General features: G+C 39.4%; 1 protein-coding gene across 9 annotated transcripts in view; it reads right to left on the bottom strand.

Moving 5' to 3' along the window:
- The window catches only part of GPHN (gephyrin), a 435,000-nt gene that overhangs the window by 60,786 nt on the left and 353,804 nt on the right, over window positions 1-20,410 (bottom strand). For all 9 annotated transcript variants that reach the window (XM_081088057.1, XM_081088055.1, XM_081088059.1 and 6 more), the window contains one exon: window positions 8,789-8,926. In XM_081088057.1, coding sequence (XP_080944183.1) covers window positions 8,789-8,926 — 138 coding nt within the window. The remainder of the gene's footprint in view (window positions 1-8,788; window positions 8,927-20,410) is intronic.

Genomic DNA, 20,410 nt, shown 5'->3' on the forward strand with positions numbered 1-20,410 from the left:
AATCACTGTCCTATAAACTACAATGTACACCACAGGGAAAAATATTTTCTTATTATAATTTCTATAATTTTAAACACATGTTCTAGTATCCTAAAAATAATTCCTAACTTTCAACATTAATTGTCCTATATTAGCATATTACTACTATGACTATTTAAAAAAGGTATGTAATAAATATTTTATAAAAAGAAAAAAAAAGATGATGAAATAAAGCTCCTAGATGAGATGCAAGAAGAAGTAAATATTAAATGTAACAATTAAAATATTGACCTTGAAGTAATCCTGGTAACTTACTTTCATATTGCTTAAATCAAAATAAGGAAATTAGTAAAGCATTATAGTTTCAAGGCTGCAATAGTATCACTGAATCACTCAATGTTATTTACAAATGATAAGATAAGATGTTAATAGTTGATTTTTAAAATTAATTAATTAATTAATTAATTAATCTAGCAAGTTAACCAAAGACACTGGGATTCTGTAGAAAAGGAGTTTATAGACAGAGAAAATAATATATTTTTTAAAAAATATATTTTATTGATTTCTTACAGAGAGGAAGGAAAGGGATAGAGAGTTAGAAACATTGATGAGAGAGAAACATCGATCAGCCGCCTCCTGCACACCCCCTCCTGAGGATGTGCCCTCAACCAAGATACATGCCCTTGACAGAATCGAACCTGGGACCCTTGAGTCTGCAGGCCGACGCTCTGTCCACTGAGTCAAACTGGCCAGGGCAGAGAAAATAATATTTTTAACCAATTAAATATATTTTGTTCCTAGAAAATGGAGTTAAAGTTTTAAAAATTGATCAAATTTATTCCATTCTTATATACATTTGGACACATTATAAAGATTGTTGCTGATCATAAAAGAATCCTTGTGTCTCTAATTTTGCTCATATGCTTTTGTTTCATAATTAAACTAGCGGCCCGGTGCACAAAAATTTGTGCACTCGGGGGGGGGGGGGGAAGGGGTTCCCTCAGACCGGCCTGTGCCCTCTTGCAGTCTGGGACCCCTCGAGAGATAACGACCTGCTGGCTTAGGCCTGCTCCTGGGTGGCAGAGGGCAGGCCCAATCCCTAGGTGCAGCCCCTGGTCGGGCTCAGAGCAGGGCCGATTGGGGAGTTGGGGCGCCGATCCCTGTCATGCACAGAGCAGGGCGGATTGGGAGGTTGCGATGCCACCCTCAGTCATGCTCAGAGTAGGGCCAATTGGGGGATTGGGGGTACCGCCCCCTGTCACACTCAAGGCAGGGTCGATAGGGAGGTTGTGGCGCCACCCCCTGTCACGCACAGAGCAGGGCCAATCAGGGGGTTGGGGCGCTGCCCCCTGTCACGCACAGAGCAGGGTCGATCAGGGGGTTGGGGAGCTCTCCCCTGTCACGCACAGAGCAGGGCCCATCAGGGGGTTGGGGAGCTCCCCCCTGTCACGCACAGAGCAGGGCGGATCAGGGGGTTGGGGAGCTCCCCCCTGTCACGCACAGAGCAGGGCCCATTAGGGGGTTGGGGAGCTCCCCCTGTCACGCATAGAGCAGGGCCCATCAGGGGGTTGAGGAGCTCCCCCCGTGTCACTCACAGAGTAGGGGCCATAGGGGAGTTGGGGCACCGCCCCCTGTCATACACAGAGCAGGGCAGATCAGGGGGTTGGGGCGCCGCCCTCTATCACCCACAGAGCAGGGCCGATCAGGGGGTTGGGGCGCCGCCACTCTCACACTCAGGGCAGGGCCGATGGGGAGGTTATGGCTCTACCCCGTCACACACAGAGCAGGGCCCATGGGGGGGGGGGGGGGTTGGGGCGCCACACCCTGTCACACACAGAGCCGCAGGGCGATCAGGAGGTTGGGGAGCTCCCCCATATCAGGCACAGAGCAGGGCTGATCAGGAGGTTGGGGTGCTTTGCCCTGTCACGAACAGAGCAGGGCGGATAGGGAGGTTATGGTCCCACCCCCTGTCACACACAGAGCCACAGGGCGATCAGGGGGTTTGGGCGCTGCCCCCTGTCACGCTGATCCCGGTGCCGGGAGGCCTCGCGGCTCCACTGATCCCGGTGCCGGGAGGCATATTACCCTTTTACTATATAGGATAGAGGCCTGGTGCACGGGTGGGGGACGGCTGGTTTGCCCCGAAGGGTGTCCTGGATCAGGGTGGGGATCCCCACTGGGATGCCTGGCCAGCCTGGGTGAGGGGCTGAGGGCTGTTTGCAGCTGGTCACACACCCTTCAGGGTGGGGATCCCCACTGGGGTGCCTGTCCAGCCTGGGTGAGGGAATGATGGCTGTTTGCAGCTGGTCACACACCCTTTAGGGTGGGGGTCCCCACTGGGATGCCTGGCCAGCCTGGGTGAGGGGATGATGGGTGTTTGCAGCTGGTCACACACCCTTCAGGGTGGGGGTCCCCACTGGGGTGCCTGGCCAGTCTGGGTGAGGGGCTGAGGGCTGTTTTCAGGCTGGCAGGTGACGGAAGCTCCCAACCACTCCTTTTTTTCTTTTTTCTTTTTATTCTGGGCCAGCTTTAGCTCTGAGGCTCCAGCTCTTAGGCCTCTGCTCCTGAAAACAGGTATCTGGTTTGTTTCGGTTCTATAATCGAAACTCTGTATCAACTCCAGCTCTGAGATCCCGGCTCACTGAAAGCTGGTTTCTGGGGTTTTGTTTAGCTTCTATATTTGTTACTATGTTTCTTAAACTGCAGGCTCAGAGGCCGGCAAGGCAGGTGGGGAACGCTGGTTTCCTCCGTCACTGAAGCAAGCAAGCCTCATGTTAGTTTCAAGCTGCCTAGCTGCTGGCCGCTATCTTGGCTGACAGTTAATTTGCATATTGCCCTGATTAGCCAATGGGAAGGGTAGCGGTCGTATGCCAATTACCATGTTTCTCTTTTATTCGATAGGATGGAAGATTTGAGTTTCCCTGCCACATACTCCATGGTATGGGGTGAGTTAATAGCCTGCCAGGAATTGCAACGTCTTTACTTAAAAAAATAGTCCAAGAGGTAATTACTGTAGCACTGGATGCTCTAATGGGAAAATTAATCAATAAAATCAATTTAAAAAAAGCTATTGCCCAGTTTCCATTCCTGGTAATTCTCTTGCTGGTGGTACTGGCAAATCCTTTACTGCCACTGAAATTTGTCTCTCTTCATTTTTATTAATTTTCTTCCCTGTAGTTTGGAAAATCTTGAATATTTACAAAAATTTTCATAGTTCTACCAATATAATTAAGAATAGACAAGAATTTCTAAAAATCGGAAATCCTTCTTTGATCACTGCAAGAATAAGGTGTTTTGATGCTATTCCTTGGAAAAATTTTCTGTTTTCATTTTATTTTAACTGAAACATTTTTCCCATTGCTTATATTCTGAATCCTAACCTAATACTGCTAGTAGAGATGATGGTACCTCAAAATAGATACTGAATAAAAGGATTGCCAAGTAAACTATGCTAAATAAAATGTATATTTAAAATGTGAAAAAGTACCCCAAAAGAATGGAAAATTAAGAATCACTAAGAATCATATTTAAAAATCATACTTTGTTTTAACCTGATATACTGAAATTACTTCCTCCTTACTTTAAAAAAATTAATATAGATTGTTTTATCAAAATTATTTCAAGTGAGATACACTTATAATAAGCTTTATTTTTAAAGAGAGAGAATACATATAAAGAGACATTTAATGTTATACAGAGAAGGAAGTATGAAATAGGAAGATTAGTCTACCTGGTTGCCACATGGGATAATTAGCCAATGTTACAGGTCTGATTCCTATGTGACTTAATTTTACTCAATTATATAACTATAGAAATGACTCCCACACACAAGAGGGCTTATTGAGTATTGTGATAACAGCACACATGTGGTAATTGCCATATTGGGGGAAAAGCACCTGAAAGCACATATACAGAGAACAGATTGGTATTATAATCACAATCTTGGACATTAAGAGCAGCATAATTGCCTAGAGGTTATGATTACATGCACACATACATACAAACACACATACACACATACCATGAATACATAGAGGGATTTAATTGTTCATATTTGAGGAATGCAGGAAGAAGTATACAGGAAAGGATATAAATAAAAGGATATAATGAGATGTGCATATTTTAGAGGCATAATAAAGTTTATGGATTAAAGAGTCTAAAGAGATGAGACTACCTGAAAAGTATGAATGAGTTCAAGCAGTCACATTGAAAAATCTACAGCAAATGCTAGTCCAGACCAATACCCCAGGAGGTATTTGCAAGCAAATGGGATCATCCTAGGTGAAACTTTACTAGACTGGAGTCAGTAAGCCACACTAATAAAAGGGAAGCATGCAAATTGACCATCCTTCTGCTACGCCCACCAACCAATCAGGGCGAGTATGCAAATTAACCAAATAAAGATGGCGGCGGCCACGGAGCTGGAGGCTTGGGTTGCCTCTGGCGATGGAGGAAGCCAAGCTTCCTGACCGCCCTGGCTGCTGCTGAAGGAGTGGCTGGGAGCATGGGTCAGGGGCTACCCAGGCTTCCAGGTGGCCATGGCTGCCGCTCAAAGAGGGGCTGGGGGCCTGGGTTGCCGGGAACCCGGGGAGGCGGGGCAGGCCTAGAGACTTGGCTTCTCTGCTGCGGCTGGACCAAAGGCCTGGGTCCTGGGTGCCGGAGGAAAATCGGTGCCAGCAGCCAGGGGAAGGAAGGCCTTTTGCACGAATCTTTGTGCAATGAGCCTCTTGCTTAGATAATAAACATATGCTTTCACTTGAAACATTTGAATAACTACCCAAATTCTCTGCTTCAATTTTGTAAAGCTCAATCAGAAATAAGCTCAAAAACTGCAAAAACTGCTGTTTAGGTTACATTTCCTAATGGGAAAGGGAGCACATGCCTCAATGACCTAGTAGGTAATGTAAATTTGACTACAACAAAATGCATAGGGATCCAGAAATAGTTCATGTGGATCAACAAATGGAGCTGAGCCAAGGGATCTAGCGTTGACACTGTAATTTATAGGTGCTTATCTCAGGGCTATGATTTCAGAATCCCCACGTGGAGAAGGGAAGGGAATCAATCATTTACTAAATTTGAAATATGGCAGCTTAGTGCAAACTAGATGATTTACATATATTATTTCCTTTAATAATATCTCACAATGATCTTATTGGGTAGATATTATTCCTATTTTTATGTATGAGAGAAATAAGACTCAGAAGGGTTATGTAGCTTGCCCAAGGTCTCTCAGCTAGTTAAAAGTGAAGCAAGGTAAAGAGTCTATTTGATGGCAAGTTCCTGCTGGTATACCTTACTTGCCTTTTCATTATTTTCTGACAGCCCCTGAATCCTCAAGAGGAATTAATGAATTCCTAGCATGAGCTGTGAACCATTTTGGTGAGGACCTCCTACTGTTTGAAATCAAGAGCTTCTGAATTTCTTCTAGAGGCAGTAATTTCTGCCTACCTTCAGGCAATTATCTAACTGTAAGTCAGAGACAGGGAGAAATACCTCTGCTGTGGTCAGTATTCTAAAAGAGACCACTGCTTCCAAGTGAGTTCCAACATCAAAGCTTAAAGTTTCCTTGACTCGAATTACTTAAGTGTTTTGTGAAAAAACAAAGATCCAAGATTAGAGATGCTAAAGTCTTTGATCATTTAATCTTGAATAAGAAAGCCTAGAGCTAGTGATCTAAAATAATATCCTAAGAAAACATAACCTTTCTATTGAAAGCTCATAGTTTTTCCATTGTTAACTAAAAGAGACTGGGAATTACAGCGAATAGTGCCAGAATATTTTAATCTGCTTTATAGTAGCTAGTACAGTACCAAATGTGAAGCTGTAATTTATTCATGCAAAGCATTTCATAAGCAAAGAAAACGAATCAGAAGTGGCAGTCTTACATATATTATCCCCTGTTGTTATACCAGGTATGCCTCTCACAAGAAACCAAAGGAAGATATTTATAATTAATAGAGCGCTTGTTCCTTAAAGGCCGTGTTTGCAAGTAGAAGCTGAAAATAGTAGAAATGCATTTATAGCCAAACCAGATGAAAACAAACAAACAATACATACATGGACATCTAGGTGCTTGCTTTAGAAGGATAATTTTTAATATTCTATTAAACAATAATCCATGAAGTTAATAATAAAGACCTAAATCAAAATTATAGCTTTGGGAATAGAAAACAAGGGATGGATTCAAGAGGACGTAGAAACAGCAAGTATTGTAGAGGTAAAGAATATAAGTTTAGTTTTGGCCATGTTAAATGTACTAGCAGCAAGCCCTGCCAGTGTGGTTCAGTGTTGAGCGTCGTCCCATGAACCAAGAGGTCACGGTTTGATTCCTAGTCAGGGCAAATGCCTGGGTTTCAGGTTCGATCTCAAGTGTGGGGTGTGCAGGAGGTAGCTGATAGATGTTTCTCTCTCACTGATGTTTCTATTTCTCTATCCCTCTCCGTTTCTCTCTCTCTAAAATAATAGAAACATATTTAAATATTTACTAGCAGCATCATTACATTTGGTGTATAAGTCTAGAGCTCAGGCAAGGTCTGGGCAAGTGATATGGATTTAGAAATCATTTAATAGGTAGCATTTGAAATCATTGGCATGCATGAGGTTATTTGAAGTGCATGTGCAAGATGTGAAAAGGACCAAAAACGAAAATGCTAAAGAAAGCTTATATTCAAGGAATGGACAAAGGCAGGCAAGCCTACAAAAAAGCCAATAAAGGAGACTATTATCTCATTGTTTCCCTGTCTCTTCTGCACTATACGTGAGATCCATGGGGCAGAAGTGTTTTATTCACCTTTGTCTATCCAGGATTTAACATAGTACCTATCATTTGGTAGATGCTTAATAAATATTTATTGAACAAAATGAATTATGTTTCTATATATGATGATATTTTTTAAACACCTACTTAAAGTGCCTAGGCCCTAGGAGGTTTAATTATAATACTCTCTTGCATGAAAAATTGAGTTTGATCTAACTCAAAGGTTGAATGTACACTTCATCTTCATGGGTGGAAGCACTTGACAAGAAATTTAACCATCCATGAAGAGTTTGCTAACTTATAAGTGACAACTGATTTGATGAACAAATGAAGGAGAAACAAGCACATAAAGAAAAAAGAGATTCCATCTGACAGCTTTTTTTGGTTTGTTTTTTCCCCTAGAAGAAACTTATAAATGGCCATTTTCAATTCCGTTTTTGTTTTTTTTCTTCCTTAAAAAGACTAAAATTTCTGCTTAAATGACTTGGCATACTCTGAGATTTTTCTAAAAACTGCTGTTAGGGAAAACTCCCGTGAAATTCCAAGGTCAGAGATGGTTAATTTATGTTTCTAATAGGTAAAGTATTACTTAAAATTTTTTCCAACTTAAGTTTACATTTATATTTTCTGAATATGTCTTGCTGTTGATGGATATAAAAATATCTGAATATTCTACATTTAATAATAGCAAAAACCTATCTCATTAAAATTGATTTTGAAAACAATTAATTCCTAACTAATTCCTCACTCTAGTGAGCTTCTAATCTTTAGATCCTTTAATGAGGATTAATAATAAACCAAAAGTTTAAGCCTACTGATATACATATTTAAAAGAATGCAAGTCAGAGATATAGGATTAGGGTGAATTATATAAAAATAATTTTTGTCTAAGTACCATCAGTGAACAGAGCTAGAATCTGGCATTTAGAATTTCACTAGTATTAGGCCTCTTAATTTTAACATAATTTGTTTGGTTACCTATCGTTATTTTAAAAAATAAATATTTTTATTGCTTTCAGAAAGGAAGAGAGAGGGAGAGATAGAAACATCAATGATGAAAGAGAATCATTGATCAGCTACCTCTTGCACGCCCCCCACTGGGGATTAAGCCCACATCCTGGCATATGCCCTCACTGGGAATCTAGTCGTGACCTCCTAGTTCATAAGTTGATGCTCAACCACCAAGCCATTCTAGCCGAGCTCTGTCATGTAGTAAAAAGAATGGAATCTTGAGCCTTAGTCTTATTCCTTTTTAGCTGTTCTGAGTCTGAACTGCCTTGCAGAAAAATTAGGGTGTTTGTATAGATGCTCTCTAATGTTCATTGAAGTTAGAATATTTTATGATCTATGAATAAAGCATTTTTTAAAATCAATCCTATTGTGTTGTTTTTATCTGCACAACAAAAATAACTAAGAAACTGTATTTTATTGAGATTGCACTAAATATAACTTTCATGCTGAATTTTTAAGAAGGGGGTTTATTAAAAAGTGAAAACACTGGGGACACCACCTTTCCATTGTCCTTCCACAAACTGGTCTCAATGTGCTACTGAACTAAAGGGCAGAGAATAAGAAGATAGACGAAGCACAAAAACTGAGATCAGACTGGTTGTTCAGTGATCCATGGATCATTTAATGTAGTTTTTACATTTAAAAACATATTTTTCACAAAGGAAAACATGATTACAAGATACTTTAGTTATCTTCCATTTCTAACAGAAAGCACACCAGGAAGACTCAGAATTAACTATTTTCCTCACTCAGTGCTAACAGCCCTCTTTTGTTTATAGTATTAGTATTTTGATGAACAGGAGAAACACAGCTACTTTATTCATTTTTTTATTTTTATGAAAAAGGAAGCTTTATGGATGTTTTACTCTATATACAATTAAGGCTGATCGTAGAGTTGAGTAGAAATAAGAAGTAAAAAGAATAATGATAATAACTGTGATAATAATTAATAACCTTTTCTTTCAGGAAACTGTTTATTAATGCTCTATGAATCTTACTTGGAGAAAAGTGAAAGGCAATGGACAAATATTATAGTACCTCGGTAGTTGATGATTTCTGTCCCAAGCACCGGAGTCATCTCCAGGACTGTGATGAAGGCTTTGTCCATAGATGTTAGAGGAAAAGGAGACATGCGGTGTCTTCTAGCCACCTTGGTGATATCAACAGCACTGTGACCTAAACAGGAAGATAATTAACTAAGAATATGATGCGGAAACACTGATTAAAGTGGGACTGGCTCATAAACATCAACAACCCTCGGTTTCTTATATACCCAAATGAAGAATACAAGGTGAGAAATTTTCTCTTGCCAAAATATAGCCTTCTTTGGTGGAACATTACATCAAGTTAACATTACCTCATGTGTCAAAACATGGTGAACTTTAAAGATAATACTACCTAATTCTTTTTGTTTTTTTCTTAAATGTCTTTTTTTAATTAAAAACTTTTAATATTGTCATTATTGCAGGTATTCCCCCTTTTGTCCTCCTTTTCCCACTTCTACCCACTCCCTTCCCCCTCCCTTGGCTTTCACCATACTATTTAATTCTTAAATTTCTTTATTTTTTTTTTATTGTTTAAAGTATTACAAATAGTAGTACATATGCCTCCCCCCCCCATTTGCCTAATTCTTTTTAAAAAATATTTTTATTGATTTCAGAGAAGAAGGGAGAGGGAGAGATAGAAACATCAATGATCAGAATCATTGACTGGCTGCCTCCTACATGCCCCACACTGGGGACTGAACCTTCAGCCTGGGCATGTGCCCTGATCGGGAATCGAATCATGATCTCTTGGTTCATAGGTCGATGTTCAACCACTGTACCACACCAGCTGGGCTGCCTAATCTTTTGTGCATGTTACTATGTGCCGTGGCACTGGTCTAATTTAACTTACTCATCACAAGAACCTTATAGGAAGGCATCATTATTATCCTTATTTACAGATAAGGAAAGAGAAGTGTAGAGAGATTATATGTTTTGGTCTAAATCACAGAAGAGCCACAATTCAAGCCTAGGTAGCCTGGCTTCAGAGTCCACGTGCTTAATCACTACACTAAATTTTGAACATTTAATGTGCTAGTTAGTAAAATGCAAAATACCCAAACTTGATCTTATCTAGGATTTCATAGAAAATTTTCTTTCTTCTGAAAAGTCATAGAAAAAGGATATTACTTAGCTACCCCCTATATAACCTCATTTAGTCTCATGAAATTAATGTCACCCATTCACTAAAATTCCTAATTTTATATCTCTAATCCCAACCTCTACTGGTGACTCTAGGATTGTAGGCCATGCAAACAGCAGTGGATAAGAATATATATATATTTCCTAACATAAATCATCCAACATGCATTTGGATATGTAACAGGCATTTCAAGCCTAACCTGTCCAAATCAAACTCTTGATTTCCCACGCTCCTAGCCTACCCAAACAATTCCTGTCCTCAGAAAATAGCAACTCTGTTCTTCCAGTTATTAGTCTAAAACGTTGAAGACATCCTTGATTTTTCTTTTCGTCAGAACCATATCTAAACTACCTTTGAAATACCTCTAGGATCTGATCATTACTCACCATCTCTACTACTGCCACAATGGCTGAAACTATCACTTATTTTCTGGGAAACTGAATAGCCTCCTAACTGGTCTCCCTGTTTCTATCCTTGTTCACTACAATTTATACTCCACAAAGTAGTTATAGTAATCCTTTTAAATTGTAAATTAGATTGTACTAATCTCTGCTCACACCCTCCAATGACTTTCCATTTCACTAAGAGTAAAAGCTTTGCTAAGGCTTACAAAGCCCAACATATTATGGCCCCAACTGTGCTCACCTATCATTTCCCCCCTTGTTCTCTGTGCTCTATCTATATTGGTTTCTTGTTTGTCCTTGAGCATGCCAAATGCATCTCTTTTCAGGGCCTTTGTATTTGCTGTTGTTGTTGTTTTATAACTTGGACCTTTCTTCCCCAGATATGACTCCATTGATTCTTCATTTCTTTCAGGTCTTTGCTAAAATATCACCTCATCAGAGGGTCTTTGTTAAACATCCTATCCTATATAATAAAAGCCTAATATACTAAGTGTCCGGTCATCCACTTGGCCATTCAACCAATCAAAGTGTAATATGCTTGGGGGTATAGCTCAGGGGTAGAGCATTTGACTGCAGATCAAAGTGTAATATGCTAATGATAAGCTAAGGTCGCTCAACCACTCGCTATGACGTACACTGACCACCAGGGGGCAGATGCTCAATGCAGGAACTGCTCCCTGGTGGTCAGTGTGCTCCCACAGGGGGAGTGCTGCTCAGCCAGAAGCTGGGCTCACGGCTGGCGAGTGCAGCGGCGGTGGCTGCACTCCCCACACACACAGACACCGAGTGCACGAATTTCATGCACCAGACCTCTAGTATAGAATATTACCTATCATAACTATTCTCCTTACCCTACTTTAATTTTCTTTATAGATATGTACATATTTCTGAATATATGGATATATGAATATTTATAATATATACTTATATTTATTTGTGTTTTAGCCTTCTAAGGACAATGTAAGCTCCATGAGAGCAACAACTTTATCTTTATGTTCAGTGTTGTTATCCCCAATACTTAGAACAGTATCTGGCCCATAATAAAAATGAAATATTTGTTGAATTAATAAATTAATCATTTACTGACAAAAAAGAGACTTCTTAGAATACTATATCTCCATTCATAAATAATTTGACCTTTTCTTTGGAACTTTAAGGTTCTATAGCTCAAAAGGTAAACAGAAAAGGAATAACTGCAGATACTGTTGCCTGGCTATGCTAAATACTATCCACAACTCCCTTCTTCACTAGCCACCTTGCAGCTACAAGTGTTTATATGATATAGTTCTGGCCAAGGAGATGTAGGAAGTTCCTAGGGAATGTTTCCCATTACAAATAAAAAGATAAAGATATAAAGTTTTAAGAGGAGAAAGCTCTTGTCCTCCTACCTTCTTTCTACTTGGACACAGCGAGATACGGAAGGTGCTGTAGCAATTTTCAATCATGAGGATGAAAACCCACTCAGTAAGTATGGAAACACGAGAAGAAAAAAGAACCTGAACCTCTAGTGACAATGTTGAGCTGCTGATAAGTCTTCAGCTGCCTGCTTCCAGACTTTTGGTATATGAGACAAATAAACGCGCATCATTTTAATCTACTCTACAATGATGGTATATATCTCTCAATAGTCTGTTAGTTACTGGTTACTGTAATTTATTAAATTTAGTACAGTACTCATACCCCAACCCAAACCGTTGCCTCATACATGACTTAAAGGTACTGCCTCAAAGACTTTACATTCTAAGATAATGACGCTGTTATAAGTACGCAGAGAAAAGTACATAAAAAGATGATTATAATTATGATACTCCTTCCCATGGACAATCATACAATTAAAAATTTTTCAAAGCTTCAAGAACCTTAAAGTTTATTTAGTGCTGAATATGAACAATATTTTCTATTCAGAATTTTAGTGAATATTTATAAAAAGATTATGTGTGATTTATCATTCACTTACAATTGAAATATAAATATTATTTATAACTCACTTTCACTGAAGTCCTGGTCTCATCATTCATATATCATAAAACATCTTACCACAACCAGTATAACTGGGGAGAATGGTGGAGATGCTTCTGCCTTTAACTCAGGTTTATAGATTTCAGATTTAATCTTTCCTAAGATAAGCTTTCTTTATGGTGCAAATTTTGTGTAATCTTACAAAAGCTGTCCTTTTAAAATGTTGTTCCTGAGGAGAAAACTGTACTTTTTAATTGTGCGGAGTTTATTTGTGGAACACGTATTGTAACAGAATAGAATATTTCTTATTAAAAAGCAAGTCTGATTATCAGTGACACACACACACTGAACAAATATTTATCCAATGCATTTTACGAGTCAGGAACAGTTAGGGACTTGGGAAACACAGAGTAAGCTCTACCCTGCTATGAAGAACATTACAGCTCAGCAGAAAGAACGGACATGTAAGTAGATAAAAAATAAAAGCAGGAGGTTATGAAACCATCTGATGGCTCAAACTACAGAAATAAGTAGTTTTCTCTCTCCGTGTCTTTTAATTGGAAATTGTAATGTGGGTATCTACCAGCCTGGAAAAATATTCCCCACCTTTAAAATAATTTGCTCCTTGTTTATATTTTTCTTATGGCACCAATCACTCTCCTTTTTATGTTAGAGGCATTTAAATATCTGCCTTCCCTATGTTAGTCGATTGTAAACTCCTTGAAGGCAGGATCTACTACGTCTTATTAATATCTGTATCATTTGCCATATTTAGAACAGTGCTTTTCCTTATACTTACAGTAGTTACTGAATAAATACTTGTATGTATGAATAACAAATCTTCCAAACAAAGTCAAGTTGGGAAGGGAAAGACTCAGTGATGCTTCCTGCTCTGCCCTTTTGCTTCTCTAAGCCCTCCAATATTTATAGAATCTCTGCTACAAAGTGATTTCTCACTGGATAAATAATACAAACTTTGATGCTAATGCCTTAATATTGGTCCCTGGCTACACTATTTGCATGTTATCACAGGGGCCTTCTGGATATATAGTAAATTAACTGAAAGAAATGTCTCAAAGGAGGAGTATTTTAATTCTATGGCACATTAGCAGGTTTGTGTGTGTTCTTAACAAATATTTACTGAGTACATTCTATGTGCCAACAGGTGTCTTCCCACTTCAAGACCCACTCAAAATCACACTGAGAATAGTCAGCTACTTCACCAATAAAGAAAGTTTAACTTGATCCTATAAATATGAGAAAACAGTATTTGTAACTGACCTACACACAAGAATAAAATTAATAAAATAGACAATAGCTGTTCTTTTTACGTAAAAAGAACTACTAAATAACACTGCACACCTAGTTGTGTTTTATCCTTACAATGTACAAGATGACTATCATATAAGATCCCGGGTAACAAAAAACTGTAGCCAAAATAAGTTTGAAAACCATTGATCTAGGTGACACAGTGCTCTCATTTCCAAATCAAAAGTGAACAAACATTGCTCCAGGGACAGACACAAAGAGGCACCAGCAGCTGGAGGCCTAGGCTGACACAGCACTCACACGTACAGTAGTGGGTCTCATGCAGGCTTCCCAAGGGCAGCCCATTTTTAGAAGGCAGATTTCCAAAGTAAATCTGGTAAGCAAATAGTTAAGTTTCCTTTTGTGGTTTGTTTCCATTTTTAAGAGAAACATAATTCCAATAAAGACAATTGTTTTCTGATATTGACACTTGATTTACAAGAAGCTTCAAAATGAGAGCAGAAAATTTAAGAATAGTTACCTCTGACTTCTCTTATTTTGCAACTTACAACCTCAAAAAGCATTTCTCTTTAGTCATTAGAGAACTCAATCAGGCAGGGAAAAGGATCAAGACATATTCTCTCCTAAACCCCAATCCTCTTCTTGATTCCGAGCCTAGCACAGGAATCTGATAGAAGAAAAAAAAATTGAGGGAAAAAAGCATGCAGTTTTGTGTCTTGAAGGTAAGATGGGTTATAGCCCATTCAGTGGTCCATAAACCCCACTTAGGCAGAAGGAAGAAATGAAGAAAAAAAAATATTTTATTTAAAAAGTAAGAAGGTTACAATGAAAGGAAGTTTGGTGTTTGGATAGAGAAAATATCCAAAATTTAATAGAAAATTTGAATAGTTTTTTTCTATAAAGCAAAAACTATTTCATGGCCACAAATATATTCTGATTGCTACCTTACAAATGAATACCAATGGTCACAAAGAGGATCTGTGAAGACATTAGCTCCATTAAACTCATATATATCACAATGCAAAACAAAACCAACATGTGAAAATATGCCCTACTGAGAAGATTATAGTGTTCAAGGGAATATTTATTTTAACTTACAATAGTAAAATTAACTGGTAATATATGGCTGTTAGTGCAAATTTTTAGGTGGGCTAGTGAGTTTGACAAAAATAAGCTACGAAACACTCTAGGATTTGGGATTTTTACTTGAGAGTGAGGGTAGGGATAAGAAAAGGAAGCCTAGACATCTTCCCCACTAATAACAAGCTTTCCAACTGAGCGAAGAGTAACAGCATGAATTATTATAACATCTAACATGACAGCATTCTTCTACAATGGTTTAGTTTTCTGAACTAGATATGCAGGATTAAAGCAATTTTAAATTAGCCATGGATTAATGATCTAAAGATTTCTCTAAAAAGCCTAGATTTCCATAAGTAAACTGAACTTGTCTCATTTATATTTTCTGGCACATAAGTCTAGAGATGGGGTTGATTACATTAGTTCAGGATCTTTGCAGGTACTCAAAATGTACTATCTTCTATGCTGAAGATGTAATCACTAAAAACCCATCTAATAAAAAAGTAATATGCAAATTAACCATCACTTTGCAACAAAGATGGCAGCACCCATAGCAGGGGCAGGATGCTGGCAGCATCACCCCGGCAATGTGAGCCCAGTGGGCATTGCTGTGGCGACCTGGAGCAGGCAAGTGCCCAGCAGGGCCTGCTGGCGGGTCACTGTGGGGACTCGCGAGCAGGCAAGCGCAGCCTGCTTGCAGTCGCCATGGTGTGGAGCAGGCAGGCCCTGCAGAGAGCAGAGAACCATGGGGAGCGGGCCTAAGCCGTCAGTAGAACATCCCCTGAGGGCTCCCGGATTGGAGAGGGTGCAGGTCGGGCTAAGGGGCCCCCCTTTCCCCCCTCCCCCCCCCCCACGCACGAATTTCGTGCAACAAGCCTCTAGTACAGTGATGGCAAACTTTTTGAGCTCAGCGTGTCAGCATTTTGAAAAACCCTAAGTTAACTCTGGTGCCATGTCACATATAGAAATTTTTTGATATTTGCAACCATAGTAAAACAAAGACATATTTTTGATATTTATTTTATATATTTAAATGCCATTTAACAAAGAAAAATCAACCAAAAAAATGAGTTCACGTGTCAGAGGTGTCATAGGTTCTAGTACTAGAGCAGTGATGGTGAACCTCTGACACCTCTGACATGCGAACTCATTTTAAACAGCTAGGGACTTTGGTAGGTCAAAGAATGTGTGGTTCAGGTATACAAAGCATTTAGCCTTTCATGTAAATCTCTCAAATTAAGTGAAATCAGGTATAAAGCTCTCAGGAAACACTGGTAACAGTAGTGTTCTAAGGCTTAGGACTACAGGACACTTTGCATATTTGAAAATAATTTCTTGTATTGTTTCAATAATAGTTTTGTCTTCTATTTGTTTATTCAAAATAATGAGACTTACAGCATTCTGATAAAATCTAGAAACCATGGCTGAAAGAACTGTGTTATTTTTTTTTAGAGTTGTATAGTATTGAGCATAGACACATAACAGTGTAGTGACAGGCAGAGGGAAAGGGAAGTGGGGAATAGGTGGAGGTGGGCAAGGTGGAGGAAAGGGAAACAGAAAGAGACTGTCTGAAGTGATGGCCACACGATGCAGTTTGCAGATGTTTTACTGACCTGTATATTTGAAAATTGTACAGTTTTGTGAACCAGAGTTACTCCAATAAATTCAATTAAGAAAAGAAATATTAAAGCAAAGTATTCTTGGAAATTTTATGCATCAAGATTATAAAACAGGGCATTGTTGTCACAAAATGTGTGCTCTATAATTTATATGCTAGGTTCATTATCACCCACAAGATAAAACTCAAATTACTTAGAATAATATATAAAATCTTTTCTTTCTTCCTTTTCAGCCTCATCATTCATTATTCCATCACTCACAAAATTGTTTCCACTGTAGATATTAGAATATACCACACTATTTCATATTTTCCTGTCTTAGCACATTACGTTATTTTTGACTAGAATAAATTTTCTTTCATCTTTTTATTTTCATGTGAAGTTATTCTTCCTTCACAACTTTTTTTTTTCTTTTCTTTTTTTGTAAGGAAGTACTCAATAATGATAGGAACATGCCGAAAGGATCTTGGAGTCAACTTGAAAAGACTCCCTTTGGCTTAACCTGGGAAAACTTAATCAAAATCAATTAGGAGAGCAACAGAATATATAATCTACTAGTGGCCTGGTGCACAAAATTCATGCACCGGGGAGGAGGGGGGGGTGTCCCTCAGCCCGGCTTGCACCCTCTCCAATCTGGGAGCCCTCTTGCAATCATGGACTGCTGGCTCCTAACTGCTCACCTGCCTGTCTGCCTGATCTCCCCTAACCACTTTGCATGCCAGCCTGCTTGCCCCCAACTGCTCCCCCAGCCGGCCTTCTCACCCTCAACTGCACCCCCATGCCGGCCTGATCACCCTCAACTCCCACCCCCACCCGCTGGCCTGCTCACCCCCAACTGCCTCCCGCTGCCGGCCTGCTCGCCCCCAACCGCCCCCCCTGCCGGCCTGATTGCCCCTAACCACCTCTGCGACAGCCCCGCCACCATGGCTTTGTCCAGAAGGTCTCCCAGAAGGTCTCCCAGCCTGATTAGCACATTACTCTGTTATTAGTATATTTGTCGTCCTTCCGGACAAAGCCACGGTGGCGGGGGCAGAGACAGAGGCAGTTAGGGGCGATCAGGCTGGCAGGGGAGGGCGGTTAGGGGTGATCGGGCCAGCAGGCAGAGGGGTTAGGGGTGATCAGGCAGGCAGGCAGAGGGGTTAGCGGCGATCAGGCAGGCAGGCAGAGGGGTTAGCGGCGATCAGGCAGGCAGGCAGAGTGGTTAGGGGGATCAGGCAGGCAGGCAGGCAGGCGAGTGATTAGGAGCCAGCGGTCCCGGATTGCGAGAGGGATGTCCGACTGCCGGTTTAATTTTGTGCACCGGGCCTCTAGTCCTATATAATAAAAGCCTAATATGCTAAGTATCCAGTCGACTGGTTGGTCATTTAACCAATGAAAGCATAATATGCTAATGATATGCTAAGGTCGCTCAACTGCTTGCTATGACGTGCACTGACTACCCGGGGGCAGACGCTCTGACTGGTAGGTTAGTTTGCTACTGAGGTCTGGCCAATCTGGACTGAGTGAGATGGCTGGGCATGCCCTGGATCCCCACCGCGGTCCTTCCCTGGTTCGCCAACCTCCCATGTCTCTCCCTGGCTCCAGTGGGGTTCCTCAGCCTGGCCTGCACCCTCTCACAATCCAGGACCCCTCGGGGGATGTCGGAGAGCCGGTTTCTGCCTGATCCCCCAGGCCAGGCTGAGGGACCCCACTGGTGCACTAATTCGGGCACTGAGCCTCTAGTTGTGAATAATGCTACAATGAATATGGGTGTGCAAATACCTCATTCATATTTTGTTTACAATTCTTTTGGATATATATTCAGAAGTGGGATTGCTGGAGCATATGAGAGTTTCATTGTTAAGTTTTTGAGGAATTGGCTTACAGTTTTCCCTAGTTGCAGCATTTTACAATCTCACCAACAGTACACAAGTGTTCCAATTTCTCCACATTCTCACCAACACTTGTTATTTGTTTTTTGATAGAGGCCATCCTAATGGGTTTTGTTTTGATTTGCATTTCCCTTATGTTTAGTGATGTTAAGCATGTTTTCATATGCTTGTTGGCATTTGTAGATCTTCTTTGGAGAAATGTCTATTCAAGTTTTTGCCCATTTTTAAATTGTTTTGTTTGTTTGTTTGTTATTAAGAAGTGTTCCCTCTTCTTCAAACTCTTCTCAGAATTTGAGAAGAACTGGCTTTAATTGTATGACAGAATTCAAAAGTGAAAGCCTCTAGTCCTGGGCTCTTCGTTAGGAGGCTTTGATTACTGATTCAAACTGCATTTCTTCTAGGTTGCTTAATTTGTTGACATATAAGTGTTCATAGTAGTCTCATAATTCCTTTTATTTTTGTAGTATTTCTTCATTTTTAATTTTAATTATTGAGTCTCCTTTCTTTTATTCTTAGTCTAGCTAAGGGTCTGTGAAATTAGTTGATGTTTTTAAAAAATCCAACTTAGTTTTGTTGATTTTTTCTATTTTTTAAGTCTTTATTTCATTTATTTTTGCTTTAATCTTTATTATTTCATGCTAAAACTTCAATCATATAGAAAAACTATACTCTTTTACATCTTTCCGCTCCTACTTTGTTAATTATTTTACAAATTACATCTTTATATATTGTGTATGTAGTAACATAGTCTTATAGTGTTTTTATGTTTTTGTCTTTTAAAAATCTATGACATAATTAAAGGTGCTTTATGTAACACCATTACAATATTATAGAAGTCTGTATTTGTCTTTATAGTATCTACCTTTACTGGTGAGTTACATATTTTAATATGCTTTTGTATTGCTGTTTACTGTCATTTTATTTCAACTTGCAAGACTGTCATTAGCATTTTTTGGTAAGACAGGTCTAGTGCTGATAAACTTGTCAGCTTTTGTTTATCTACAAAAGTACTTATTTATTCTTAATTTTTGAATAACAGCTTTGTTGGACATAGTGCACTTGGTTGGCTGAATTTTTCTTTAAGCACTTTGAATATATCATCCCACTCCCGTCTGGAAAGTATCTTGCTGAAAAAGACACTGATAACCTTATGAAAGCTCCCTTACACATGACGAGTTGCTTTTCTCTTGCTGCTTTCAAAATCTTCTCTTTATATTTGACTTTTGACAGTTTAATTCTCTTATGTTTTAGTGTGGGCCTCTATGGATTCATCTTAATTGAAATACTTTGAGCTTCTTGAATTTTGATGTCCATTTCTTTCCTCAGATTTGAGAAAATTTCAGCCATTATTTCTTCAGATCGTTCTCTATACCTTTTTCTCTCTTCTCTCCCTTATCAGATGTTATCTGAAAAGTCCCTTAAGCTTTCTTTACTTCTCTTCATTTCTTTTAAATTTTTTATTATTATCTTTTATTTATTTTCTTTTTGCTCCTCTGACTTGATAATTTCAAATGATCTTTTTTCCAAGTTCTTTCTTCTGCTTGATTAAGTCTGACTGAATGTCTCCAGGAAATTTTTCTGTTCAGTTATTATAGTATTCAGTTCCAGGATTTCTGTATGGTTCTTCTCTTTACAGTTTCCAACTCTTTGTTGAGATTCCCATTTTGTTCATGCATAGTTCCTGATTTTGCATAGTTGTCTGTGTTCTCCTGTAGCTTCAAAAAAAATTACTTTGAATTATTTGTGAAGAAATTTGTAGATTTCTCTTTCTTTAGAGTTTGTTTCTGGAAATTTATATTTTTCATTTGATTGGGCTATGTTTCCCTGTTTCCTCATGTGCCTTGTAATTTTTTTGCTAAGTTTATGCATTTGGAAAAATAGTTACATCTTCTAGTCTTCATAAACTGGTTCCATATAAAGAAAGACTTTCACCAATCAGCCCGACTAGAGGTTCTGGGGGCCTATGAAAATTTTTTCTCTTGGCTGTGTGTATAATTTCCTAACCAAAGATTTGCCCAATTTATTTTTTCAGGAGCCCACAGTCTCTTACTCCTTTAGGTGCTGCAGCTGCAGGCCACTCTTCATTCCGTTATTCTCAGTGGCCCCCTGGCATTCAAAGCATGCTGGCTCACATGCCTCGAGTCAGCTGAGATAGAAACCAGTTCTTTGGGCAACCTCCCCCAAAAACCTGAATCCTGAGACATATGCTCTACTTTTTTCCCTTCTTCCCAAGGAAGAAGCAGTGAGTTGGGTGCCTTTTCCCCATTTCAC

The sequence above is a fragment of the Myotis nattereri genome (assembly GCF_964212035.1).
Source record: "Myotis nattereri genome assembly, chromosome: 1".
In the NCBI taxonomy this organism is placed as follows: domain Eukaryota; kingdom Metazoa; phylum Chordata; class Mammalia; order Chiroptera; family Vespertilionidae; genus Myotis; species Myotis nattereri.